At 53.1% G+C, this 27,465-nt stretch overlaps 1 protein-coding gene and 1 long non-coding RNA gene across 4 annotated transcripts in view; one reads left to right on the top strand and one right to left on the bottom strand.

Moving 5' to 3' along the window:
- LOC111145610 (AUTS2, activator of transcription and developmental regulator) overlaps window positions 1-27,465 on the bottom strand; it is a 1,103,405-nt gene that overhangs the window by 70,244 nt on the left and 1,005,696 nt on the right. For all 3 annotated transcript variants that reach the window (XM_022500620.1, XM_022500619.1, XM_022500618.1), the window contains exon 6: window positions 6,731-6,782. In XM_022500620.1, the coding sequence (XP_022356328.1) occupies window positions 6,731-6,782 (52 nt within the window). The remainder of the gene's footprint in view (window positions 1-6,730; window positions 6,783-27,465) is intronic.
- Window positions 14,829-27,247, top strand: LOC111145611. The gene is made up of 4 exons (XR_002640482.1): window positions 14,829-17,847; window positions 21,811-21,935; window positions 22,776-24,055; window positions 25,139-27,247. It is a non-coding gene; the product is annotated as an uncharacterized LOC111145611 (long non-coding RNA).

Here is a 27,465-nt window from a genome sequence, read left to right on the forward strand (position 1 = left end):
TGACATGTCCTTACGCGGCGGATTCGCCGGGTCCATCATTCACCAAAGCTGCTTCCTGAGCCCGGGCACTTGCCGGGCTTTCTGAGTGACTGAGACAAATGCTGTTTGTTCAATAAATTCCAGGCAAGAGTGTATTTGACTGGCGCACAGGAAAGGAAAGAATTCTCGTGTAAGATGCAAAACAATAGCGTTTTATCTTATCGGAGGAACTTATTGCCGCTCGCCTGTGTGTGTTTTACTGCCAAAATAAAATAAATTGAATCAGCTCACACATGATAACATGCTCTTTCCTAACTCATACTAATTGCTTGGCTAATTGATGTTTGTTGAACTTTCTCCATTTCATTGAGTGATTAGGTACAAAGCTAACAGTTGACATCTGTAGGCGCTTAACTGGCGTCTGTAATTACTGTTAATGTTAAATAATTGTTAGTTAATTGGAGTGGTAACTGACTGGATAGAATCCAGATTGTGAGGCAAAAAGAAACCTAGTTAAATAAACACACATTTTCAGAGAAAACAACATTTTTCTGCAGTTGTCAGAAACTAGAAATAATCCAGAGGCCCGGGCATGGCCACAGGCTTCCCGCGTGCAGGAAACCGTAGGCCCGGGGCTGAGCCCCCTTCTTGGAAGTCGTACCAGTGCCGAGGCCCTTTGTCGGGGAACCGCTCCCCTGAAGACTCTCCAGGGCCGACGTGGTGTTTTTTATCCCAACAGTTGCCCACGTGTGTGTTGCACTTTCTGAGACAACCGAATACCGCAGCGTTGATGAAGAGAAACCCTAAATAAGAATGAATTGGAGGGAGGACCCGGGCAGTGCTGAAGCTTTCTGGGCCCGTATTGCCGAGTATGGAGAAAGTTCTCCCAAAGGAAGGCGGCAATCAGCTGGACGAAGCAGGTGAGATCTTTAGTGGGCTCGAAGGCAATCAGAGTGGAGTTTGATCATCTGATTGAATGGGGGGGGGTGGGTTACGCTGTCATCCCCTCCAGCTCACGGGGGTGCGTGGGACCCAAGGATCCGGCCTACATTTCATGTGGAAGACTGGCCTCACTGTCAAAGCCCCCCAAGGTTCTCCAAAAACACCAGGGAGACCAGTGTGCACGCTCAGCAAATCGTCCACCCTTGCCCTCTAACTCCAGGGACAGGATCCAGTATCTACCCAGCATCTCCCCACCTCAAGGCCCGGTGAAGACCAGTCAACAGGTAATGGAAAGACATCCAGAGGAAAACCCTTTCCTCACAACGTGCAGTATTTTTAGGCCCTTCCTGGTGGGTTTCACACACATTGGAGAGAGCACCTGTTTCCAAGAATTTTTTAAGACATAATTCTATACAACAAATTCTGTAACGTGAGAGTCTGGCTCCTATAGGAAGGTCAATTTCCATAACAAAGGGGCCGATTGCCTGCTATTTGCGGTGTGGGGTAGGAGGACCTCAACCATTCATAAACTCCTTTGTCTGAATCAAGCACCAATTACCCTTCAATAGTATTTAATTTCCCACACATCAGACGTCTCCTAAAGACCCAAGAAATTGCTCTGAAATGGTACAAAGCAGGTCCAGGGAAAGAAAAAGAAAAAGGGTCCCTGTGTCCCTTATCTAGGATTTAAGACATTATAAAAATGGAACTAATTCACAGAGCTGACATCGGCTCAGTTTCCTCTTCTGTACAGGGGAAATGTCCCTTCCGTCCCGTCTTCCTTACACCTGAACCCAACACACCTCGAGGAACTGTGAGACGATCTCCACAGGTTCCTTATAACCGGGTTTCAAACTCTACACCCATCTGTTCTTTTTTAAAGAGAGCTATGCCCCTGGTCAACGGTATTGTTTTCCATCAAAAAAGCAAGCACAGGATTATTTAGGGAATGGGTTTTTCCTAAGAGCCAATGGTGGCCCCAGAAGTAACAGAACTCTTCCCTAACTTTCCTGTCACCAAACCAAAATATTCTGCTTTTATGTCTACACGTAATGAATGAGGGGAGACAGTCGCCACTGAAGAATTTATTAGGTGCCCAGGCACCAAACTTCATCCCACCAAGCAGAATCTACCTCCAGTAGCTTTTTTTTCCACCTCATCTTCTCAAATCTCCACCAATCTTTTTATTTTTTATTTTTCTTTTAAGATTTTATTTATTTATTTGACAGAGATCCCAAGTAGGAAGAGAGGCAGGCAGAGAGAGAGGGGGAAGCAGGCTCCCCACTGAGCAGAGAGCCTGATGCGGGGCTCGATCCCAGGACCCTGAGATCATGACCTGAGCCGAAGGCAGAGGCTTTAACCCACTGAGCCACCCAGGAGCCCCTCCACCAATCTTTTTAGAGAGGTTTTCCTTCTCTGCTGCTGGTAAAACCACACTGCCAAAAATATCCAAAAGGCCCCACTGACTTCAAGGCTCTAACCTCATCTGTGCCCCCTGGAAACCCTCAGTGCAAAATCGACCCCACACACAGGCTGTGTGTCCACTAGTCTGGTAAGGCCTGGAAGAGGAAAAACAGCTCTGGTCAGGGAGAGCTCAAGGAGGCCCCGATGTTCCATCTGGTGCTCAGGATCGTGGGCTCGTGTCCACCAGAATTTCCCGCGGCCGAACTGGGTTCAGGGGTGGGGTCCCACGGAGGAGGAGGTTGGGTGGGTGCACCTTTGGCATTTTGGTAGACCCTGAGTGCTCACAGCAGGCGGGAGCAAAGGGCCTCATTCCCACCTGGACAGTCTCCACTTTAGAACTTCAAAGACCTCCATTAGGCTGGGCCCAGCTCTCTAACAGGTGGCTGGGGGTAGGGGAGGCCCGTCCCCTGGAGGGCCCAACACTACAACGTGAGACAAAGGGGAAGAGAGAAGGGGTGAGCAAGTCGTGGGGTGACGTCACCTTGTGACCACCTCCCATCTGCTCTACCTGCCTTGGCTTCAGGCGAGATCCTGGAAAAGAGGGCTCCGGGGCCTAGACGGGGCAGCGATTCCAGGTCTTTCGTCTTTCCCTAGCCTGGAACGCGGACCCACAGCAGGGCTGGTGTCCCCGTAAACAGAGGGCTCCTGAGAACGCCTGCCTCCCCGACAGGCTTCCCTTTCTTTGCTGCTTTCCCCCTCAGGTAGCTCTGCCCTGGAGTGCGCCCAGAGTTTGAGGGAGATCAACCACCTTGGCCAGATGGTCCCCTACCGCCAAGCCCTCGTTTCCTGCATTTCTGACTATATGGCAAAGTGGCAAAACCACCAGCGAGGAGGACCTCAAAGGGGTAAGAAAGGGTAGTAAGTACTGGCAGGAGACCCTGGGTTGACCGCAGGGTTCCTCCAAAGTTTCCATGGTCCAGACTTTGGGGTTCGAATCCTGTTGCTCCCAAAGCAGCTCAACCAACTGAATACGGACAAGAAGTTAGTCTCTCTCTGCGTACGTCTGTCTCCCTGGGAAAATTAATTTTTTCTTTGGCAGATGGCTGACTCACAAAGACAGAAGGATTCATAAAATTCCCATGAACATCCTGTAAACACTTAAACACATAAAGATTAAATAAGGCAACCACGACCTTGATTAAAGTTAAAGCCTTTTCTCTTTTTTTTTTTCTTTTGCATGTCCACAGCCCCACAACCTGTAATTCGAGGCTCATCTCCCCAGCTCTTCTGACAGGGGCGGCTCTCACGGGGCGTTGGCGTGCACAAGCAACTGTCTGATTAGCTCGTTTTACAACGGGAAATTAAAGGCACCAGAAGAAAGCAGTGATTCGCATCACCCAAACACAAGAACGTCCCCTGTTCTCTCTCAAACCGGGCAGACTCTATACAAGAAAAGTCAAAGGAAGCCCCGTGTACCTGCTGTTTCCGCCCCTCCCCCTTCCCGCCTCATTGTTTCGTCCCTACCAGAGACCAGGGGGTCCTGCGATGGTTGACAACTGTCACCTAACCAGGTGAGATGGCTCACTGAAGCTCAGACAGACTGACAGGACTTGAGTCCTGGCCCCGTGGTTTCAGCTGGAGTCTGGTCCCCAGACTGCTCAGCCCCACAGCCGGGCTGGGCCCAACCCCCCCCCCACCCGCCCCCACCACAATCAGCTTGTGAGATTAGCACTGCCCTCCCTCGGAGAAATTTTATGGACCAAATCTGCCTGGCCACCGGGCTCCGCAGCGTAATCTCCCCAGCAGCTCCCAGCCACACTTCTCGAAGGCTAGAACGCAGTGGGGCTCGCGGGAGGGAGAGGCAAGAGGTAGCTTCCAACATTTGGAGGGGGAGGCGTGCACATGCCCGCGTCCCTGCCCTCTTCCCGGGCTGTTCAATCAACCGAGACCTTGAAGATTCTGCCCGTAGTGTTTGTGACCCGCTATAAATCCACCCTTTCTTTCCCAATGCTTTTTGGTGCTCTTGGCACAGAGACGGGAGACCTGACTTACAGGCAGGCCCGCTGCCTCGAAGGGGAACTTGAACTTGACGTGCATGAAGCTGACAGTTCCTTGAAGGCCTCGTCACCCATCCATCCGGTAAACCCTGCAACCACCCGGAGTGAAAACAGAGCAAAACCCACAGGCAGGGATCGGGACTCCGTGCACCTGTCTCGAAGCAATTATTGACATTATCACTACACAATGAATCGCTTCTTGAAGTTGTTTTCCTGATATTTAGCAGCCTGAATACTAATCCCCTTAACAAAACTGTCCCCAAGCTTTCTCCCCTCCCTGGCCCCCCTAATCTCCTTCTCTCCAGGGGGAGGGCGGGGCCGGGGACCAGCCAGTCGACTTCACCGCACCTGGATTTGCATTGATACCTCCCTTGTCATTCATGTTACCAACAGGAATTAGCATAAGGCATTAAGGGAGACTCGGGAGGAGAAAAGAAAGGCCATTTTGATGGAAATAAGGGGCAAAGGCATAATCTGCCATCGACTAAAATGCTTATTTGTGTATGGTTTCCCAAGCAAAGCTCAGAAAAAGCCTATGTTGATTTTAGTGTACACAAAGAAACCTTAATCCTTTCAGGGCAACTAAATCACCCCCAGAAAAGCAGCTCAGAAGAAAGGCACCCTGTCAGGGGGTTGGCTATTCACAACCAAATAGGATGCCACAAATCACACTCTGTAAGTAAACAAAAATAAGAATGTGGGAAACGTTTGATTGGGAAGGGAAGGGGGACAGAAGTGGGGGCGTCGGGGCTGGGGGGGGCAGGACTCTCATCACGTACTCTTCAACCTCCCTGAAGACACCCTTTCAACTCGGGGAGGGCAGTGAGGGCCTGAACGCAGGTCCCAGGGCCAGCTCCCGCTCTAAGGACGATCCCAGAGAAGGGTAAAGACATTCCAGAGCTTTTTGGAGCTACAGAGCAGAAGAGGGATGGGCGGCTTAGGTGCCAGAGGTTCACGAGGTGGGAGGGGGAACCAGTAGTCATGGAGACACCTAAGACCTTTTGGGGACCTGTTCTGCTAGCCTCTTCCTCTTCCTCCCCACTGCTCTCTCCCAGCTCCACCAGGGTCTACCCCATCCTCTTCCCTCATCAAAACAAGCAATAAACAATTAGGCATTTTCGCAGAGATGCCCTGTATGCTGTGAGCTGCACGCGTCTTTTATTGGGCTTTTAGCATATGGATAACAAATTGGTACAAACTTTCCGTCCATCAAAAAATATGATGAAATATAAAACTGGAATAGTCCATTACGCAATAAAAAAGATAAAAATTCAATGTGACAATAACTCTGGGAGGAACGGCAATCACAGCAGCACATACACCTCAGGGGAACGCGAAACATAACGTACGATTCTAAACTGCCGTGGGTTCCAATTCTAAAATAATCCAGGAGCCCAAAATTGCTGCACTCGGAAACGTGTCTTACTAACCAGTTAGCAAAAATGCTAGCTGGGGCGCAGGACAGGATGTCGGAAGTGGCTTCCAACGTCGCCCCTTTACGAAGGAAGGCCCGGTTCTGTTCAAGCGCTACTGGGACTCTGCCGTGTAACCGCAGACCCGAGATGACCCCAGAAAGCACACCTCCACTTTGCAATCACCACACCAGCGCCTCAATCAGGTTCCACGGCAAAGAGGAAAAGATGGAACGGTTTATATCTTATATCACTTACACCTTCCAAATTACACACCTCTGTATCGCCAGTGATTAGAGACTCCCCTACATTTCATTATTTCCAACAACACTGCTACAAATGAAAACTGCCCAGAAACCTATTGGCAATGATTTAAGAGAAGTTTTCCCTTTATGCACTGTTCCACGATTAGCCTCTCTTAGTCCGTACTGCAGTTGGGAAGAAATTAATGGGATAGCACATATTTAAATTCTGCCCTCTTGCTCGTTTATTAACTTTCCAGAAAGCCCACAGCAGAGTAAGGCTTGGTTTACGGCCGTATCCCGTGCATACTAAACACCCACGGGCAACTGGAGACCACAGGACAAATCAGCTGCTTATAGTTCTCGGGCGGCCGGGTAGTTGATAGGTAACGATGAAGTCAAGGCATTTGGAGAACTCCTACTCTCCGCGACGGCCTCCTACGTCACAGTAACGTCACAGAGGGGGTGACTTCTCCGTCCAATCAACCTCAATGAGGATTCAGTGTGTCCCGTTACAACAAACCGTTCCTTCACACGTCCCAGAAGCATACGGATTCTGTCTCCAGCAGAAACACAAAGTAGGAACAGCGGCTCCAGCACGAAAAGCAGAAAGGCTGTTTTACTCGGACTTCTTAGGCAATGACAACGAGACAAAAACCCTAACCCGGCCACTGCTCGGAATTCAGCGTCTTACCTTTGTTTACAATAGCAGTATTGAAGAGTTTTTCAGAGCTGGCATCTGATGCCTGAAAAACAAGAAGGGGAGAAAAAACGTTATTATGGTCACAGATACTGCCACCCGCATCATCACTACCCTGAGTTTTAAGTCGATTCACTACGTGTTTAGAACAACCAGACGGGGAAAGCAGCTGCTTCCCCCAACCGTCCACAAGGTGGTGCTGTTTGACTGCAGGAGAGGGACGACCGCGCAGCTCTGTGCTGGGGGAAAAAATCTTGATTTTAAAAAACGTGTCCTTATTAGACATACTATCTGTGCAAAACATATTTCTATGAGATGATACACAAAGCAATTCAGCTCATTCACATAGGGGTTTTGCAATTTCGTTGATAGATCATTATTTTAGAAATGGCACTGTTTTCCCTTGATATGTGCAGACATGCCTGTTTTTCAGTTTTCTTTCACACACCAGAAATGCCTATTATTTAACGTTAAGCCCTTCCTCACTAAAAGGTGTTGACTAGCACTTCCAGAGATTAATTTAAAGATTCATCCGATGACCTCAAGATCCCTGCTCCTCCCAGGAACCAGGATGACCTTGGTGCTGAAACACGAGCAAGCTGACCTGGCCCACAACCCGAGCTGTGCCTGCCACCAGCACTAGAGCCTTTCCATTTTCCAGAAACCCTGTCTTCTAATTATTACAGGGGCTCGAGGAAAGTGAAAGAAGCCTGTTTGAACAGCGAGAGCAAAGCCACCGTAAATTGGACACTCATGTGCTGGAAAATAAACAGAAGTTGGTTTGGAGGGAACGCTGCAACGCTACAGAAGCAGGGAATATTTCTAGAACTTCTACAGGATTTAAACAATTGAACTGAAAATCGGCATCCCCACTATGGAATTCGAAGACGGATCTGCATTTAAAGTTACAATGGCGGTGTTGGGTCTCTGCCGTTTTTCCCACGCAACCCTTGTAAATCACTTGCCTTTCACACTTTATACATAGAGATGCATGTTTTGACAAAGCAAAGCATAGGATGTTGGATAAATACAGAGGGGACTGTAAGGAATACGGGGAGGGTGTATCTGAAGTACACATAGCCTGACTCGGGGGCTGGGTTTGGGGGACAAAGAAGATACTCAATTTAGCCTTTCTGTGCTACGTTGATGAAAAACAGATATTCTTGTGTCTATCTGGGCAACGTGTTCTATTTCTCGATGCAAGTGATACAGAGAGACATAAAATATTTTCATTATGAGGATTTTTTCCTTTTTTTTTTTTTCTTTAAAGCTTCCCTAGGGGATGGTTCGAAAAATTTAAGGATCCAGGAGAAAAAGAAATGGAGGAGTAAAGTGTGGGACTGCATACACGTTTATGCATAAACAGTTTAAAATAAATCCTAGAAAGCTTTTTAAAAAATTCTGCATGAATAGAAAATATGCCAAAGGCCTTCCTGACATCTTAAAGGTAATTAAATTTAAATTGTGTGCGATAATAGCTTCCCATAAAAATAAGCCTCCGAAAAAAAAAAGTGTGGCATTCGGAGGGAAACAAGATGTCCATTAAGCAAATCAAGAGGACTGTTATGAAGGCAAAAATGACAGGAATGGAGCTGTTACACTGTGACACAAGCCAGGCTTCTAGGAATGCGAGCTCCCCGCCGAAACTCGGAGATAAAGAGTATGTCACCGTTCCTGGATGAAAAGAAAGCACTTCTTCGTTCAAACTGGAAGGACTATGCTAAATTCATCGCTGAAAAAAATAAACTGCAGCTGATATATTTAAAAGAAAAAAAAAAAAGGCCAGTAATGAAATCCTCTTAAAACCGAAATAACCCTCGCGGATATGGGGGCTGCTTATTCAGAGGCGCCTCGTTGGCCCAAAGACACGGAGCGACAAATGACGGCGCCGCGAGTGCAGAAGGCGCGGGCGAGGAACGGAAATGGCTCCCGACTGAGTTTTTGTTCGCGCTCGGGCGGTGCGACGCGCGCGAGCCAACCCGGCAGAGCTGCAGGTGAACCGCCTCCGGGGTCCCCGACTCCTCCCTGCGGCGGCCGCCTTTGTGGGCCCCACAAGGCGCCCCGCTCTCCCCGCGGCGGCGAAGGGATCCTCGCCTCTGAAGCGGACTCAGACGGCGCGACGGCTTCGGTGCCAAGCGGCCGGTCTCGAGGAGCGAAGGGCGCCCGCGCGCTCCGGGCGGCTCCGGGCGGCTCCGGGGCTGCCCGCCAGCACGCGCTTCCCGAACCTTTCACCCTCCCGAGCCCGCCGCCACGCCCGCAGGGCCGCCGCCCACAACCGCGGGAGGGACCCCGCGGAAGGGACCCCGCTCAGGCCTCCGCACCGCGGGACGCTGGCTCATCCCAGCAGGGTGCTGGGTCCCTCCTGCCTCCCGCCCGGGGGGTGGAGGCGATGGCGGGCCGCTGCCCTGCACAAGGGAGAAAAGGGCTTTTCGGCCCAAGACCAGAGTGGAAACCGCGGGAAAATGGTCTACATTTCCTGCACGAACTTCCCAAATTCCGCTTCCGCCTCCCAAGCGCTCGTGTGGATTCTGAGGCCCCCGGGGCGCTCCGGTCCGCGGCGGCGGGGAAGGAGCCCGCGATCCCCTGCGTTCCCGGGGCCATTTTCCTGGCCGGTTTCTTGTTTTTTTAACTTTTATCGCTATTTCTGCCCCCCACGGCGAGCGACAGCCCGCGGGCCCCGCAGCTTCCCTCCGTCCTTCCGGAAACCCCGGTCCCTGCGCACACCGGGGGCTTGGAGGCTCGGCCTCGCGAGGGTCGCAGGGCCCGGGCTGGGTCGCGGAGGGCGAGGGCGGGAAGCGGCTGGCTGGGGGCGGACGACGAATAACCGCTCCGGCCGCCGCTGGGGTGGGGGCTGGGTCCGTCCTCGCGCACGAGCCGCTCCGGGGCCGCGGAAAGTTGGTGAAGCCGAGCCGAGCCGAGGCGCGGAACGCGCGGGGACCACACGGCAGGCACCGGCCTCCGCACCGACGCGGGGACGCGGGCGCCGGGCCCTTCCGCTCGCTCCGGCCGCAGACCCCGGGGAGCGCCCCCCCCTGCAGCGCGCCGCGGGAGGGGGCCCCAGCGGGAGGCCGAAAGCCGCCCCTAAACTTCCGCGCGGTTCCTGCAGCCGCTGCCGCCGGCCCCGAGCCCCAGCCCCACCGGCTTCCGCGGGCACCGCGTGCGGGACCCCCGCCCCGGCCCCGCAGCCCCGCGCCGCGCCACCGGCCCCGGTCACCTGAGCCCCTCGGGACGGGAGGCGCCGGGTCGGCGGCCGCCCCCACGCCCCCGCCCCACCCGGCACGACCGCGCCGCAGCTCCCGGCCGAGGCCGCCGGCCCCGAGGAAAGTACAAAGGCGGGCGGCGGGGCGGCGGGGCGGCGGGGGAGGCAGGGAGAGGGCGGGGGGGAGGAGGGGTGACGAAGGGGGGCCCGGGCGCGCCAGACGCGAGGCGCCCGCCCCCGCCGCCCCTACCCGCCGGCCCGGCAGCCGCAACAAAGACCCCCGACCCGGCCACCTCCCCTCCGAGCACGGGCGGCCGGCGAGGGGCCGCGCCCCCAGGGCCGCATTACCTGGTCGCACGGGGTCAAGCGGCGCTGTCAGCCCCAAGTTCATGGTCCGGTTCCTCCGCGGGGCCCCCGGTGCGGGGATCGCAGCGCCCAGGAGGCGGCCGAGCGCACGGGGAGGGTACGCGCGGCTCCGGCCGCGTCCCCAAGTCCGTCCTCGGGGCGCCGCGGGGTCGGAGCGCGCGGGGCCGGGTCCGCGCCGGAGCAGCCGCCGCACATCCAGCGCCGCCGAGGCCGGGCGGTGGGGCGGAGGGAGCCCGGTCCGCGCCCGCCCGCTGCCTCCGGGCCGCTCCTGCGGTGCGCGGGTCGGCCGGGCACGGCGGGGGCCGAGCGGCGTCCCGGGCGAGGCGGAGAGGAGCGGCCCGAGCCGCGGCCGCGGCGCGTGGAGCTAAGAGCGAGGCGGCGGCGGCGGCGACAGGACAAAGGAGACCATGTGCGGAGGGAGGGAGGAGGGAGCGGGAGGAGGAGGAGGAGGAGGAGGGCGCGCGGCGGCGGCGGCTTCTCCCCGGCGGCCGCCTCGGGCTCCCCGGCCGCGGGTCCCGCCTCTCCAGCAGCGCCGCGGCCCGACCGCTCCCGGCCCCGCCGCCGCCGCCGCGCTGGAGCCCGCGGCTCCGGGAGCCCTTGTCGGGCGGCCTCGCGGGCACGGCAGCAGCAGGGGCGCGGGGAGGGCGGCGCGGGGCGACGGCGCCTCCGGGCCGGGGCTGGCGGGCGGCGGGGCGCGGGGCTGGCTGGGCTCCGGGCCGCGCTCCGCTGCGGCGCCTGCCTCTGCCGCCGGCTCCGGCTCAAGTGAACTCCATCGGCGACCGCCGCGGGCTCCCGGGCCGGACGGGGGGCAGCACGGGCGGCGGCGGCGGCGGCGGCACCGGGGGCCTCGCTCCGGACTTCGCTCCCCGACCGCGCCGAGCGCGCCTCCTGCAGACGCTCGGGCGCTCGGAGCGGGACTTCCTCGGCGCGCGGAGCCCCCGTCGCCGGCCGCCGCCCCTCCCCCGGCCCGCCCCGCGCGCCCCGCCCCGCGCCGCCCCTCCTCTCGCCCCGGCGCCGGGCCGCCCCGCGGGGGTGCAGTCCGGGCGCGACGTCGACAGCTGTCGCTTCCCCCGCGCCTCGGGCCCCGGGTCCCCACGGCGGGCGGCCCCTCGGGCGGGCGCGCCGGGAACTGCAGCGCTCCCCGCCCTCCCCGCGGTTGCCGCTTCCAGCGTTGCGCGGCGGCCGGCGAAGGCCACGAGGCCCGCGGCCTGGGGTTGGGCTGAGGCTGGGCCGCGCTCTGGCCGAAAGCGGGCTCCGTGAGCAGCTGTGAGGGCTGCAGAGCGGTGTGCGTCGGGGACGGCCCGGCACACAGTAGGTGCTCAATATAGAGCAACAAGTACGCTGCAGAAAATGGCGCGGGGGGGGGGGCAGAGTCTAGTGTCAGAACACAGAGCTCTTCCTCTAACCTCACCCCAGCACGATCCAAGACTAAATGCAGTCGGTTAAGTCCCAGGGACAATGGAGCCCACGACCAGGCCATTGCAGACACCCCCGCCCCTTAGTCTTCCCATCCACTGACATCTGTAGGCCTCACAGCCGCAAAGGTGCAGCCGGCCGGTCCCCCCAGCGTCCACCAGATGCAGGGAAGGGATGAAAGGATACCGCAGCCTCACGAAACGGGCCTCAGTTAATATCGTTCTATCATTTATGGCCACGGTGTACCCCAGGGGCTCCCTGTACGGTCTGGAAAGGAAGACATGGGGGCTCCATGCCCATGAACTTGGTGTTGGGTGGATTCCTCTGCATAACCCACTCCTCCCAGAGCATGCCCAGCTCCCTGCTGTCTAGCCTGGGAGCCCCTCTGCAGAATTCTGGCCTCCTTACCGGCTCTCTCGACCACAGAGGCCCGGAAAAGGTACTAGGCCATACATGGCGATGAGGAGACCCTCTGCAAACTTCTGGAGTTGTAACTCCATGTCTGCAGCTTGGCAGGGCCCCTCCTTAGTGAGCAGGAAAAGTTGCTGTGATTTCCCAGCACCAGGGAAAAGAAAAGGGGCACACAAGGCGAGCTCGCACCGGGGAGGGTTCTAGGGTGGTGCGGGGAGCACCAGGGGGAGTGAGGGCAGCCCACAGCTCCCGATGTCCCTGCTGATGCCCATTACCTGCAGAGCAGTGGAGCAGAGGGGAAGGAACGGGGCTTGGGAGAAACGTACATCACATACAAATGCCATGGAGACTGGCTTAAAGCAATAATGTCCCTTCCTCACCTCTTTGAAGTTCAACATCCATCACAGTTCGATTTCATGGCGCTCCTGAAAAACCTCTCAAGAGGGAGAAGAGGGGGTGTTTGCTGTATGGCATGTGATTCTTTAACCTCTATATACAAGGGATTTTGGAAATGGGGTCTCTTCTCTCTTGAGCCTGATCCCCTCCCCAGCTGGTAGCACTGTGTGATGTTTCTAAAGACCCTTTAAAAATAAATAAATAAATGTGTGTGTGTGTGTGTGTGTGTGTGTGTATATATATATATATACATATATATATATATATGTATATATATATATATATAATGTAATAGCCATTCTTCTCTACCTCTACCCCCAAAGAAGTCAGAAGGAAGGGTGCCTCGGCCAAAGACATGCATTTGGACTTGGATTTCCCAATTGTTTATACGATGTCACAAAACCCAGCTGAGGCCCTCAGGCTAGGGGCATTCACGCTGAAGCGGTTTCTGCAGTAAGAAGACAGCTCAAAGGCAAACATTAAATTTTCAAGAAAAGACATTAAAATCTTGTTTCTTTTGGTGCAATCAGAATGGGACGCTTTTCTTGTCTTGTTGCTCTAATAAAATCAATATTACAGGGAAGAGATTGCCAGAGCTCCTGCCAGGTCCCCCACAGGGTAAACGGAGATGCACAAAAGCACGGGGAACGTAGCTGACCAACGAAAACAAGCACTTAGCCCTCCGCAGAGCTTTTATGCGGCAGACTTTCTGACACTTCACCATGCCTTGCATTAGACCGTCATCTCTGGTTATCAAGGACTGGATCCCAGAAAAGCCTGGGATAAAGCTGCATGTGTCCCTGTATTTTGACGATTTGGAATCCGGAGGAACGTGGAAACGTCAACGGCCAAGCCTCTAGAGAACGCGAAGAACCGGCGTGTACACACTGTGTCCATATTTAGTCCCTTGGCCCCTGCCTGTGACCCTGGCCCCGCCAGGCCACCACTACCATCTGGCTGGCTCCGTTCCTCAGCCTCTCCCCAGACACGTGCATGAGTCCGTTCTGATTGGTTTCCGGGTTGTTCCATGGCCCCTCCTTTCTGGAAGGACGGGAATCAATATCAACACAGGAAAGGAAGAAAGAAGGAAAGGAAAAGAAAAAGAATGATCACCCCAGGGTGGCTGGATCCCCGTCAGAGGTCTGACTTTCAAGAACCAAGATTCATCACGTGGCGGTGGTGGTGGTTTTTCCCTGAGAAATCTGGCTTCCCTTTATTGTCATTTTCATCTAAAGGTGGCAGGCAGGGGTGTCTGGGTGGCTCAGTCAGTAAAGCGTCCTACTCTTGGTTTCGGCTCAGGTCATGATCTCCTGGGTCCTGAGACTGAGCCCTGAGTCAGGCTTCAAGCTCAGCAGGGAGTCTGCTTAAGATTCTCTCTCCCTCTCTGCCCCTCCCCCCAACTTGTGTGCATGCACACTCTCTCTAAAATAAATGAAGCTTTAATAAAAGAAAAAAGGTGGCTGGAAGCCACTCTGTTATATTCACAAGACTTAACATACCAAGCACTCACGGCTTCTCTAACATCACCTTCCACTTCTGAACCAGATCTCAGGAAGGCAAGTCTTACAAGGCAGGTACCCTAACATGATGCAGATAACAAGAATATGGACTCAACGGCTTCCCAGCATTAGATCAGTTATTTCAGGAACAAAGAGGAATTTTAATATAAGACCAAAGACCTTAGTCAAGTTTAGGATTTCCAGCTAAAACTTAAAAACAAACAAACACAGACCAAACCCAAGCAAAATTAAAATACCGAGTCATCATTCTCAAGTCTCACAATACAGCTAAAGATTTGTTTTTAAACTAATGGCAAATCAATGTAAATCAATGTTAAATGGCAAAGTTTTGAAGCTTAAAATGTGATTTGGTTCAATTTGTATCACAAATTACCAGACTGAGATTAAACAATTTTTTGGTAAAATATTTCTTATAAATTCTGGCCTTTTGTAGAGCATCTTGTTACAAGAAAAGCTCATTCGTTTTGTGGCATCCTCTCTCCGAAATATAATGAACTTCAGGCATTCCCTAACAGAACATGGTTGGTGACTCTTGGCAGGTAGAGAGAGGGTAAGCAAGAGGAGGTCTTTATGAAAATGTCTGCACTTCTATATTTTACTTATTTTTTTTTAAGTCAACTCTATGCCCAACGTGAGTCTCAAACGCACGACCCCAAGATCAAGAGTTGCACATTCTACTGAGCCAGCCAGGAGCCCCTCGAGCTTCTGTATTTTAAATTATGTGGTATAAGAAGACCACTAGAGAGAAGAGAAAACCCAGGATTCTGTCTTCAAAACTCACCTTGGGAAAGAGGTCACCCCACCTGGGTTATTTCTCTAAGAGCTTGATCTTTTCAAATTCTAAAGCTCTGCAAGTTTTGGGAATTCAAGTTTCTACCCATTCTTTGGGTAGAGGTTAAGAGGCAGTGTCTGGTTGACATCGTGAGACCCTGGAGAAAGTCCCTCCACTCTCCGTGCCTTAGTTTCTTCATCTTCATCTGAGGTATGGGGACAACAATACCCACATCTCCAGGGTGCCTGTCTGTAATGGCACCTTTCACTTAGTCAGTGGCTCTGTGTGTTGACTCTCATGATCGAAGATGGCACTTGCTTCTGATTCCTGGGGAGGCCAACAAAACGAAAGTATATTCTAGTACGGTTGCAATGGCCATTCCACTGGCCATGCCGTCTGCTGGATTCTTTTAATGCAAACCACCTCACTGATAAGGAGAACTACCACGAAAACCACCCCTGAAAATCAGGAATGACACCTGTCCTAGAAAACACACCACCTGTACTAGGGAGCCCCACTCACACAGGCAAACAGCCCTTTTGGACGGGGTCGAACAGGAGACTGTATAAGCTTGGGTCACTAAGAAGGCTGGTGAGTTGGGAGCCATGTGCATCTTCTTGATAGGTGGTAAAATCAATCCTGAGTCAAGCAAAACCCTCCAGGAGTTCACCAGGCTTCCAGATGTCCTCCACCTCCTAATGGAAAGAGTTTTAACTTCTTCAAACGTAAAATAGTGTGCTTCCTAATTATGTCATTTTGATGCACTGAATCGCAATTTCTGACTTAAACAGGCCCACACTGTGATCCGGGACCACAGGAATAGTTTCTTACTGGTGCAGAGGCATGTTTTTCTGGTTTTGTTCCTTTTCTTTGTGGGGGATACCCAACACCCTCAATGTGATTTTAAATTCGACCATCGAGGACTAGGTCTTGCCCATCTCTACTCACGCCGGAGGGTAGCAGCGCTATGAGGGACAGGAGTCTGGACCTCTCGGTACTTAATATTATCCATTTGTCAGGATATAATGCTAGCCTATTCCCCGTGATATCCCTTCTTTCCAAACCGACCTGGTTTCTTGCGGACATAATTCACATCGTGGAATTTGCGGACCTGTCTGGTACCCACCGTGGTACCGGGAGGTCTCCCTCAATAGCCAACAGAGGAGAGAGAATGAATAGGCAGCTGAGGTTTTCCCAGCCTGCTGGTAGGGTGGGGGTGCCTGACAGGCGTTGGGGTACCCTGATAGAGTGGAGAGAGGCTAAGGGCAGAGGACACTACTAGGAGTCCGGAGATACTTGCGGTTGGCCTGGAGCGGGAACGGGAGCTGCTGCTCCTTCCCCATGACAGGCGACCAACAGCCCTCGTTTGGAGAGCTGGAGCCAACAGGTTGCTCACCACCAGGAAGCAGGAAGCTGCCCCACTGCCAACATTGTCCTGCTTCCCACCTCTGTTGACTACTGACATTACGCCTTCTGTGATGTCCAGCCCAGATTAAAACTCTTTCTGGGTCCTAGGGATTTCTCCTGCATCGGACAGATCACTTTAAACTGTAGATCATGCCTGCCTCCCCTCATGATGCACGGCTGGTCAACCTCGGCCCCAAGCCACTAGGCTCCGTACCCCCCCGCCACCGCCCCTTCCGCACAGGCAATTTTAACATGGAAGCTTCATTACTTATCACTCTGAAAGAAGGCGACAATAGCTCATGCTCTCGCTGTTGTAAAGCAAAAGGCTCCACCATTACATGCCTGTGTTGCTACCATTGATCACAGGGCCGCAACCAGAGGGAAGTAAATAAACCAACCCGGGTTAGTTTATGATGCGTACTATTGAGACGCAGGGCGGAATAAATATTTTCCAAGTGTGGAAGTCAAGAAAAGGAATTTTACTTTCAAACTTCGCAGTGTGCTATAAACTACAGAGGGAAAAAAATAGAAGACCCATAAACTATCTCTCACTTAACCACCAAATCTACATTAAAATATTAATATTCAGAATGTGACAACGCCACAAAGAAAGGCAATGAAAAATGAAATCGTATCCAGTCTCCGTTCATGTCGCCCAGAGGCACCTTATTTTTTGCTGACGAGCACGAGATATGGACTCTGAGGCTGGGCCTTCCTGGCTCTCCCCTGTGCTTTGGTCGCCAACTCCCCCCTGGTGACACCATTTCCTACTGGCCAGGAGTTCGCCATTGGGGGTCTAGAGGCCTGATCTGATGCGGAGTCGCAGTTCTGACAGGTGCGTCTGGCCCCTTCGTCACTGTACCATGTTCTGCCATCTGCGTGATGGGGTGAGTCTTGATTCCTTACTCCCTTGGCCAAACCTGGGTTTCCATATACCTACAATGTAGAGAGCTTCTAAGGTCCAGAGGGTCACGGTCAGGCTGTCTCAGCTGCGCTCACAGAGGCAGGTACGTGTGTAGTTGACCTTCACAGGTTTTACCGACACCCTATATCAAGGTCACCTGCAAAAGTAACGTGAGAAATGGTGGCCAACTGCATGTCAGCATTTCTTTCCTTACAACCTTCTCTCAAGGGCTTTGCTCTTTTGCCCAGGAAAAATGTAACCTCAGGCATAGATAATCTTTAGGACCCTGGAAATCCTCTCCTCCCTGTCTACTAATACACGTGGGTCTAACAAAGCTTTTGTGCTTTCGTTTTAGCTGCATATGGTACTGGGCTGATGGTCCTGATATTTATTTGCAGAAATTCTTGTTGGGCAAGAACACAACATTTCCTTCTTCTGTTTCAGTGACTCAGACAGTTGCTGGGGTACTGACTATGTGCGCAGCCAGGACTGCAAAGAACTCCCTTGGTTTAGCTTCCCTGAAAGCATTCCTGTTGATGAATGTTTCTGATTTTCACCCTTATTCTGGTCTTAGCGGTTCTCCCTGCCCCTTGCATACCGTCAGCACGGAGTGGAAAACTCTGACGTGGCCTCATGAATCAAACGGGCAGACTTTGGGAATGGTCATGGGCTGTACAAACGCTGTACAACTGCTGTGATCACATCCTGCTGTGACTGAGGGTAAGGGCAAGCCTACATGCTTGCAAAGACCCGTTAATTCTTCTCTGGTCCTGTATAATCTCCAATGATTGCTTCTGCTCCAGACTACAGGTTATCTTGAGGGTTTCCATAGGGAAATACATTCAGGACGATGTCTGACATGTGTTACCTGTTTCCTGGCTCACCTCTGGACACAGTCGTTCCTGTGGGTCTTACCTTGCCTTAGTGGGCCCAGGATGCTGCTTTGGAGATCAAAGATTCCATCCCTTAAGGGCCAGGACTGTGCCCTAACACTCCCACTCCCCATCATCCTTCCCCCTAACATCCACTATGAATGCCCTAGGTGAAGCCAACGGTCAGGAAACACCGCTCAGATCAATGAGTTAATGAATGAATGATTCACCTCTCTGCCGACTAAAAGAATGAAGACTTATTTCAAAAACAAACTATAAAGACCTCTCCACAAACCACAAGCAGTGTAGGATTTCACAGAACACAGGAGCCCTCCATCGTGAGGCTAACATGAGAACACACGTAAATTCTCTTGGAAACTGATCGTTAATTAAGCTGCCAATCATCGTGGCAGCTACGCTCTAAATACGGCCTCTAACACCTCTGGATGCGTCTGCTCTTCTCCCACGAGAAGGTGGCGCTTACATCCTCTATCCTGGAGTCTGGGCTGGACCCTCGACTCTCTTGACCAGGGGAATGCGGTGGAAGTAACGTTCTCGAGCTTCAGGGCTCAGGCGCTGGGAAGGCCTGGAAGCTTCTGCTTCTTGCTGCTTGGCACCCGGTCACCATGTTGTGAGGAAGCCCAAGGAGACCCGCATGGAGGATTCAGCTCTCGGGACCAAAGACCCGGCTGAGCTCCCAGCCAAGGGCCCGTAGGAGCTTGCCAGCCGCGGAGATAAACATTGTGGCTTTGGCTCCCCCAGCCCAGCTGAGCTTGCCTTAGCCAAGGCCATGTGGGAGAGAGAGGAGGCGTCCTGAGCAAATGGCAAAATCAAGAGCTAATAAATACATGTGTGTTCAGTTATTAAATCTGTAGCTCATTACAAAGCGATAGGTCAGCGGGACAACCATCTAGGTCGCGTCCAACGTTCAGAGCAAGGAAGCAGGTGTGCACCTGCCCGGGTAAGGTGCTCCCACCAGCTTCACCTCTGCTTTCTTGCCTCCGTGAGGGAATGACGGGGACCCTGAGGTTAGAGAAGGAACACGACTGAAACAAAGATCAAGACTACCAATGCGAAAATCCTGAAATCGGAAAAATCTCGGCCAAAATAAGGAAGAGTTTTCCATTTGATAAAGCAGAAGAACACTTAACATGACAATGTTAACGAAAGAATCAATCTGATCTCTCCCTTTCGTTTTGGAGGCTGCAAATGTTTGCAAAACTAAAAAGTCTTTAGTAATCCCTTCTTTTATCTAAAACAGATTGCCGGTTCAAGCACAGCCTCATGAAACTGCAGGTTCAAAGGAACCTGAAACCACATTAGCATAAAATCTGGAATTCTCATTTCCACCAACTGTACAGCTGCCATCTGACAGCTCTTCTGTGATTTTTGGGTTTCAAACGGAAACTGAAAGTAGTTGAGGTGGCACAGGCCGGGGCTCCGCGTGTCCGTGCCCGCTCCCTTCCACGAGCTCACACGTTCGAGAGTCTCCCTAGAACCCCGCGGGTCAGAGACGCCCCCGCCGTGTGGCGTGTGCCCAGCCAAACCGGGGGAAGCGGGGACAGTCGAGAAGGCAGGCAGGGTAGAAAGACTTTGCTTCCACTTTGAGGGGTGTGAAATATTTATAAGTAAATTCACACAAATCAGAGTGAATCTGCTGGGGGGGGGAGGGAGAGGAAGAACACCCTTTCCCAGTTTTTGCATCACAAATGCCAAGAAACCCACACTCCAGACCCTTCAGTCTAAGCACCAGGGGCGCGCATGCGGACTCCCTCGCACGACTCCCTGAGCACTTCCAGAGCTTCCCCTTTAGGTAATGACGACTCGATGCCACTACATTTAATTCTGGAAAACCCAAGGGGGGCTGCTTTGCCTCTGCTGAAATATCATCACCCCTGGGACAAAAAAAGTCACACTTCTTTTACAGAAAAGGCGGGAAATGAGATAAAGTGTATCTGATCCCTCTGACGAGTACAGGTGCGGGGAGAGGATTTTCTCCCCCACTATTTGAGAGGGTGGATTTGCCCTGAGCCGTCCTAAACTTCCTCCTCTGATCCCTCCATGATCAAGTGCATGAACTCAAGTGACAGCTGGTGGGGCCACGACCACAGCACATGAAAAGCCGGCCGCGGCCGCGCAGGGAGGAGAGGCATGGCCTGCCCTTTCTCGTGCGCCTCTCTGTCCACTGCACCTCACTCAGAGGCCATCTGCTCCCTCCCGAAGCTGGACGTGAACGTGGACGGGGCAGGGGCCGGCATGGTGGGGTGTGGAATTCACAGGGAGGCCATCCTGGGCTCACTTTCGCCCAGGTCCACGCCTCCTTGGACGTTCCTCTACTGTTAGTGCACAACTTTTCACTTTCTCCAGGAGAAAAAAAAATTTAGTGAGCATCTGGTATTTACACAGAATCTTAGAGGGAGTTGACGGATTTAATTACAAGTGTTAGTAAAACAGGAAAATTGTAGCCAGGCTTTCAAATAGCCACTCGCCTGTAAGCGACAAGACTTCTTTGTGCTGCCGTTAAAGGACACGATTTACTTCCCAGCCAGGAGTTTTCTTGGAGAAGGGGACACGGGTGAAAAGACAGCTGCTGGCTGGTAGCTTTTATTTTAATGTGCGATGCCGTCCTTCTTATACAAAGATCGAGCTTACAAACAACGTTCAGCGAGGCTGTGGGCTCAGGGTTGTTTTCCCGCTCGCACGGGTGGTGACGGATTTCCTCTCTGTCACCAACACCCGCTCACCACCGGCAGCACGCATCTGTGAAAGGACTAGCCGGGTTTCCAGGCTCCACATAAGGCCGGGAAGACGACTGAAAACGGCTGATCCGCGCGAGGATGAGGATGGACCCGGTCCTCACCGGCAGCCGGCTCCGGCCAGCTTTAATGCTGGTTACAAGTCCCGGGAAGAGCATCGCACACGGGCAAGGTCAGGGCTACCCGAGTCCTGGGCCAGATCGGCCAGGCCAGAAAACCCGGATTTTAGAACAGGTTCCGTCCCTGCGGGTTGTGGCTTTGGGGAAAAGTCACAAAACCTTTCTTCTCCTCTACGATGCCGGACAGGTTGGGAGGAACAGTCTCTCTCGCTCTCTTCCAAGATCCTAGGATTCTGTACGACCTACTATCTAGATTATAAACAGAACAGCGTCTGCGCTGGAAAATAACATTTCCCTCTTTCCATTTTCTTGGAGTTTACGTTATTAGTATCTAAGTAGGACATACTGCTTGAGTTATTTTTCCTGGGGTTCCCACGCTCTTAGCAGTTCCTGATAAATCAACGAAACGTCCGAAGCCTGCCCTGTCCAGTTTGCATTTAATGCTTCCAACCAGTGAGTCCCATGTAACGTCCTCATCAAAACAGGGCACAAGTGAGCCTCTCAGGCCCTGGGCCTCTTGTCCCTTGGTACTGTGGGCCCATTAAACACATTTGTCAGCTTTATGTTTTAAAAGCAAAACCAAAAGGGTAAATGTGTCATCACATACTTTTTAATCTGAAATCCACACGGGAAGGAGTTCAGAGAGAGAAAGAAAATACACCCTCCCCTAAGCCCCTCACACACACACACACAGACACACAAACACACGTGTGCACACGCACACCTCTCCCCGCCACCATACACTCATTGGAATGGGCTTCATCTTCATCAGACCATTCCCGGGGCCGAGGCACGTCACACCACACTGGGAACCAGCGCAGTCATTTCTGACACTCCACAATCAGATGAAACAGGCCCTGCGCCGGGCCTGAAAGGGAAGAGGACCACATGTCTCCCCTCTCAGGACTTTTTCTTTCTTTTTTTTTTTTCTAACAGGGAAGTTTGGCTTGGAAAGAACTTGTTGCACAGATACATGTGGCCTCAGCAGGATGGATCCTTAATGGAGGAGACAGATTCCAGATTCAGGCCCGCTGGAGCAGGGCTTAAATCCTCCGAATTCGGTAATGGAAAGTTTGGGTCACATTAAGGGCTGTGGGATCCGGGGGTAAGATTTAGTTCTAAATCAGCCTCTTGAGCAGCCCCCTAAGAAGCACCATATGTCTCCAATTCTCTCTTGGCGCTTTCCTTTTGAGGGACCAGAGAACCCCTGGCTTCAGACCGTTTCCCTGTGTATTTAATGATGACTCCCATCCTTAGAATGGCTTTTTCTTTTTAAAGTTCTTTTCAAATGTTTCCCAATCTTTCATTCTGAAAAGTCCCAAATTTCTAGAAACGATGAAAGGATGGTCCAAACAACACCCACACCACCTTCGTTTCTGTTCCTCGACTAACATTTTGCCCCAATTACTTTCTCTCTCCTTACTCTTGACACACATGCCAAGGGGTGTCCATGCACCTACCTGGTCCCTCAGGGTTGGTGTGGGAAAGAGGCATCTGCCCCAGATTGCCTTCTGGCACCTTCCTCATGGCTGCTTATCTGAGTGGCAACGTCTAAGACCCTGACTGGGTCATGTCCGCTGGTGGACCGGGTCCCTGTGACCCGAACCCCACCCTCCCAACGTGTGTTAGAAAGTCAGCACACCCTGGGTTCCTCTTTGTGCTTCCAGGACTCATGAGGACTCCATTCCGCTGAGGCGGCTTGGACACAGCTTTGGGCTCGGTGGTCAGTCAAGAGGGAAAGTGGGCTGTGGGGAAAGGGGCGGCCTACTCTCCTGGGGAGCTAAAGGCCCTTCCTCATCCGCACGGAATGCAGACGGGCTCGTCAGGGGCCCGCAGGCATTCACCCAGCTAACCACCTGGCATAGTATTGGACGCTCCTGTCCCTGCTTCCTCATCTCCAGGATGGACGGATACTGGGCCTACTTCAGCATCACTGAGAAGTCAGTGACCCACACCCCGCGAGCGCGTGGTCGACAGAGCCGGAACTCCTGTCCCAAATGCTCCTTCCAGGTGCCCCTCTGAGGAAGAGCTGACAGATGAGGTGCGACGTGGATGGACATCTGGCCTCGTGAGCCTCTTAATCTCGACAAAGCCCGCTACATGCACCATGCTGGACGGCACCTACACACGCAGAGCGGCCTGGGCCGGGGAAGGAGCCACGGCGAGAGGGATGGCAGTTCGGGAGAGCATCAGGACAGAACCAAGGAAGGGCAAGAGGCTCCGGGGGGCGGAGGGGACTCAGAAGTGGAAAATGCGCAGGAGGCCGGGGAAGGACAAGGCCCGAGAAAGGACGGACGGCGGGTAAAGCGGCAGGTCTCCAGGGAACGGCCAGAGATGCTGGACCACGGACGAGCGAGTGAGTGGGTGATGGGGCAAGAGCACAGAGGTGGGACCTACGGACGACGGTGCGAGGAGCCACGGAAAAGCCTGAGACACACAGGGCCGGAGTCCGACTTCAGTGGTCTGTGGTGGTAGTGGTCTGTGGTGGACAGTGGTCTGTGGTGGAGGGCAGGAACGTGGTCCTCACCCTTCCGACTGCCGTCTACAATCTACTCTGCCCGGAGGCTCTCTCTCCCTACAGGATACCCCCGCCTGGGGACAGTGTACGCCGACGCAAATATACACGTATTTCTTCATAAAGAGAAGCAGCCATTCACGCCAGATCAGCAGTAAATGATCGCAGTGTCCCGTATTTTGCATTCACAGACCATTTTGTCCACGAAAGCCAATGGAAGCACGAGGAGAAAGAGACCCAGAAAGCATCGTGGTACTTGGAAAACGTGGCTGCAAGTCCTTCCCGTCAAGATGTGGAGGCTACCCCCCACCCGCCCTGAATTTGGCGAACTCGTGAGAGCTTTGATTGGGGGGCAGAAGTGGTACCATTTCCAAGGCGAGGCGAGAAGAGGCCTTGCTGCTTCTGCCTCTCAGGAAGCTCCCCCCCAACCCAGCTGCCATTTTGAAATGGCCAAGCCACAGGGGAAGGACTCGTGGAGGTCCCCCCACGGAGGGTCCCAGCCAAGCTCGGCCCGGAGTCATCCCCACCCAGGCTCGGGACATGGGAGGGAAGTGCTCTCTGGATTATTCTAGCCCCTGGAATTCAGATTCGAGTCACCCGGACACCCTGGAGCAGAGACGAGCCATCCCGGCTGTGCCCTGGCCCAATTCCTGACCCACTGAACCGGTGAGCGTAATAAAGGGGGGGGGGTGGTTTCACACCGCTAGGTTTTGGAGTAGACAACTAGAACAAACACATCTTTAAACATGGATTTCCCACTTTGTCATGGGCATTTGCCATAATCAAGCCCTTCCATTTCTGAGGCTGTTTCTACGACTGGGCACGGGGGTGGGGGTGGGGGTGGGGGTGGGGATTAGTGTGACAAACCCCCATAGCCCAGGCCACACCGGAGGGCTGTAGGAAGCTTACTGACGGGACAGTAATCACCAGTGTGAATTGTAGGGGTACAGGAGGTAAGTCCCACTGCACACCGGGGGATCACATCACTTTTAAGAGAATCAACAAATGCAAAAGAACTTGATAAATATTTTCCATAACAAAACACAATTGGTTGCAAAGGGATCCAGCTCGGTTCCTCATTAGTTCTCCCTCACTTGTCAGACAAGCTCGGAGCTCACGGAAACCCACTGTGGATTCTTCATAGCTTGCTGGGAAATGGGACTCTACATTTCCTTCACAGCGCATGTTTCTGGAGCCCGCTTCCACATCTGGAGTGCGGGCTTGCTCCCTCTGCCCGGGGGAAAGGAGCATCAGCTTCCAAAGAGAGGGAAGAGCGGGTCACCGCGGCGGCTTTGGAAGTGGCCGAGGGGCAGAGGGGGTGGGGAAGGCCAGGCTGCCATCATCAGGGCTCCCTGGTGCCCCGGGATCACGGTAGGTGATAACACACTTGGCTGACATCAGAAAAAAGAACCATCATTCCTCTCCCCACCCTCAGTCCCTCTTCTTCTTTTTTTTTTTCAAGGAGGCTTTTTACCCTCATTAAATGAAACCTTATCTCTGAAAGACTGCGATCCTCAGCAAATGACAAGTGAGACTAATCTCGTTTTCTGACAACTGATTCTTGACAGTACCTTCCCTTTGACTTCTGAGACACGCAGTTAGACATGTATTAATCTGTCAGTCATCATCCCTAGGAAGAATAAAAAAAAGAGAGAGGAAGAAAGAAATGAACATTTGTGAGTATGAAGGCAAGACAAGGGGCGAGAACACCTATTTTAACTGACGCACGAACATTCCTTTCTCGCACAGCCCCCGCCCATCAGGCTGGGGGAACATCCCCGCAGGGGAGAGGCGAGCCGTCCAACCCAAGGACCTGCGGAAGAGGCACCCCGGATCGCAGGCAACGCGGTCCGGCAGAAGGGCGTGCGCCCTGGAGTGCGGCGGGCCGGGTTCAAATCCCAGCCCCACGTGGAGGTCACAGGTAGATTGAATAAGATCTTTAGTCTCTGCGCGTCAGAACCCTGCCTGTGGGATTCGGCTCATGGCTTCTGCTGGCTGCAGAGAGTAAATAATCTTTATCTACTGCGCAGGTGGGCATAAAGTCAGCACCCAATCCAGTATTTCCGGTGGGAACACTACCACTGCTGTTTCTGCTCGGGTCTCCCTCGGAGATGCTGAACAGGGAAGCAGGAGGAAATAAAGGGTGCACCCCGTTCCTCAAGAGGTCACGCACGTAGAAGGGATTCGAGAACTACACGGCAGCGCTCACAGGGACCGCCAAGGAGAACCCCATAAAAAATGGCGCCACATGACTCTGGAAAACTCAGACTCTCATGCTGGTTGCTCCCAACCCACGCTCAAGATCTCGGACACACGGCCACCCCTGCCTCTGTTTCCGTACTCCGGAAGGAGATTCTGAACTCTGTCCCTGAGGCATTTGCAAACGGGAGCGCACGTGTGCTGTCTGTTTGCTTGTTTGTTTCAAGGGGTGGGGGAGTCACGGAACCACATCGGTCTTAGGATCCCCGTGGGTGAACCAAGTCCGTCTGCCTGGCTGGCAGAGTAAAAGAAACGGGGTATTTTCGACCACATGTCATGAGTCAACACCTGCATTGGGAGCGGTCACCCACAGCAGCTTTTTTTATCTTTTCATACAGAGACGGACAGAGAAGGGAAGACGCAAAGGCCTCCAGCCTTACCTCCGAGCTAATGGGCATGAATGAGCCAGGCGCTCGGGCTTCTCTGCAGAGGGCACGCCCGCAGATTCTGGGGTCGCTGAGCCTGAAAACGATCCCGAGAAGTCCTCCCCAGGAGTACGCCTCTCTGAGACCGGCCTCTGGGTTATATGCCTCAGCCCCCGCCGCGCCCCCACCAGGTGCGACAATACGAAACACCAGAGTGCTCTCTCCACGGCCTCTGCCGCATTGATTCCACCTGCTGGGGCCGTTATTAGATAAACATGCTTCGTGCTGCCACGAGAGGGTCACAACACAAAGGACTGGGGAAGAGGAAGGAAAATGAGGAGTCTATGGAGTCACTGGCACCCACTTCTTAGGGACAAGGTGTTGTTCTGTGAAGAACGGGCACTTCCCGGGACACCTGCCGTCCCTTTCTCTGCTCTCCTCCTCCTGTTTCTGCAACCGAATCCTTGGTTGCTGGTGTGTCTGCATGGCTGATGGAGAAGGAAGGAAACAGAGGTAGCACCACAGTCTGCCCTCTGCTGCGGTTAACGAAGACCACGTGAGACAGGACAGAACGGGGAGAGGAGACGATCCGTGCTCAGGTGAAAGTTCTTCTGCACTCCAGCAACAGGGGACACAACCTGCTTCCCTCCTCCTCCTCCACCTCCCTCACCCATCCCTCTGGCACTGTGCCACCTGGATCGTCATGGGCCCCACAGAAGAAGGAGTCCCCGCACAGGGGTGGAAACACAACGGAGGAAAATCCCTGGAGGAAAAGACAACAGACTTTTGGTTTTAGCAAGAATGAACTAGAAAGTCTCCAAACCAGCGACTTGGAGAAACGTGATCTTTAGGTAACTGCTCCACATTTGCTAAGACTTCATAGTTCCCGGGAAGACAGATCAACGGGATGAATGACCAAGCCACCCGCAGGCCATGTCCACTGCGGGGGTACAACGGAGATTCACATGGGGCCATGCTGGGCTCCCCCAACAAGACCTAGGAGTCCAGAGCCCTGGTCTGCATTCCGACCATGCCGATTGCTTCTGCGCTCTGGGCCTGTTGTGATGCTCGTCCTTCTCAGGATTTGTGGGATGAAGGTGAAGCTGAAAAGCACTCCATCAACTCCAAAAGGAGTTCTGGAGTATATTTATATGTATATAAATGGGTATACGTTTGGTATACATTTAAATGTTGAAACACTGGGTGTTACTGTTCCAAAAAAGTTTCCAGAACTTGAGAGAAGGTTATTTTATAACAGAAAAATTACAATTAAAAAATAATTAAAAAGAGGGGTGCCTGGGTGGCTTGGTCAGTTAAGCATCTGACTCCTGATTGCAACTCAGGCCTTGATCTCAGGGTTATGAGCTCAAGCCCCCTGTTGGGAAGCCTACTTAACAACAACAGCAAAAACCTAAAATATAAAGAATGAGGCTGGCCAGCTGCAGAAGCAGC

The sequence above is a fragment of the Enhydra lutris genome, unplaced genomic scaffold (genome assembly GCF_002288905.1).
Source record: "Enhydra lutris kenyoni isolate GAN:26980312 unplaced genomic scaffold, ASM228890v2 scaffoldscaffold13, whole genome shotgun sequence".
NCBI lineage: Eukaryota > Metazoa > Chordata > Mammalia > Carnivora > Mustelidae > Enhydra > Enhydra lutris.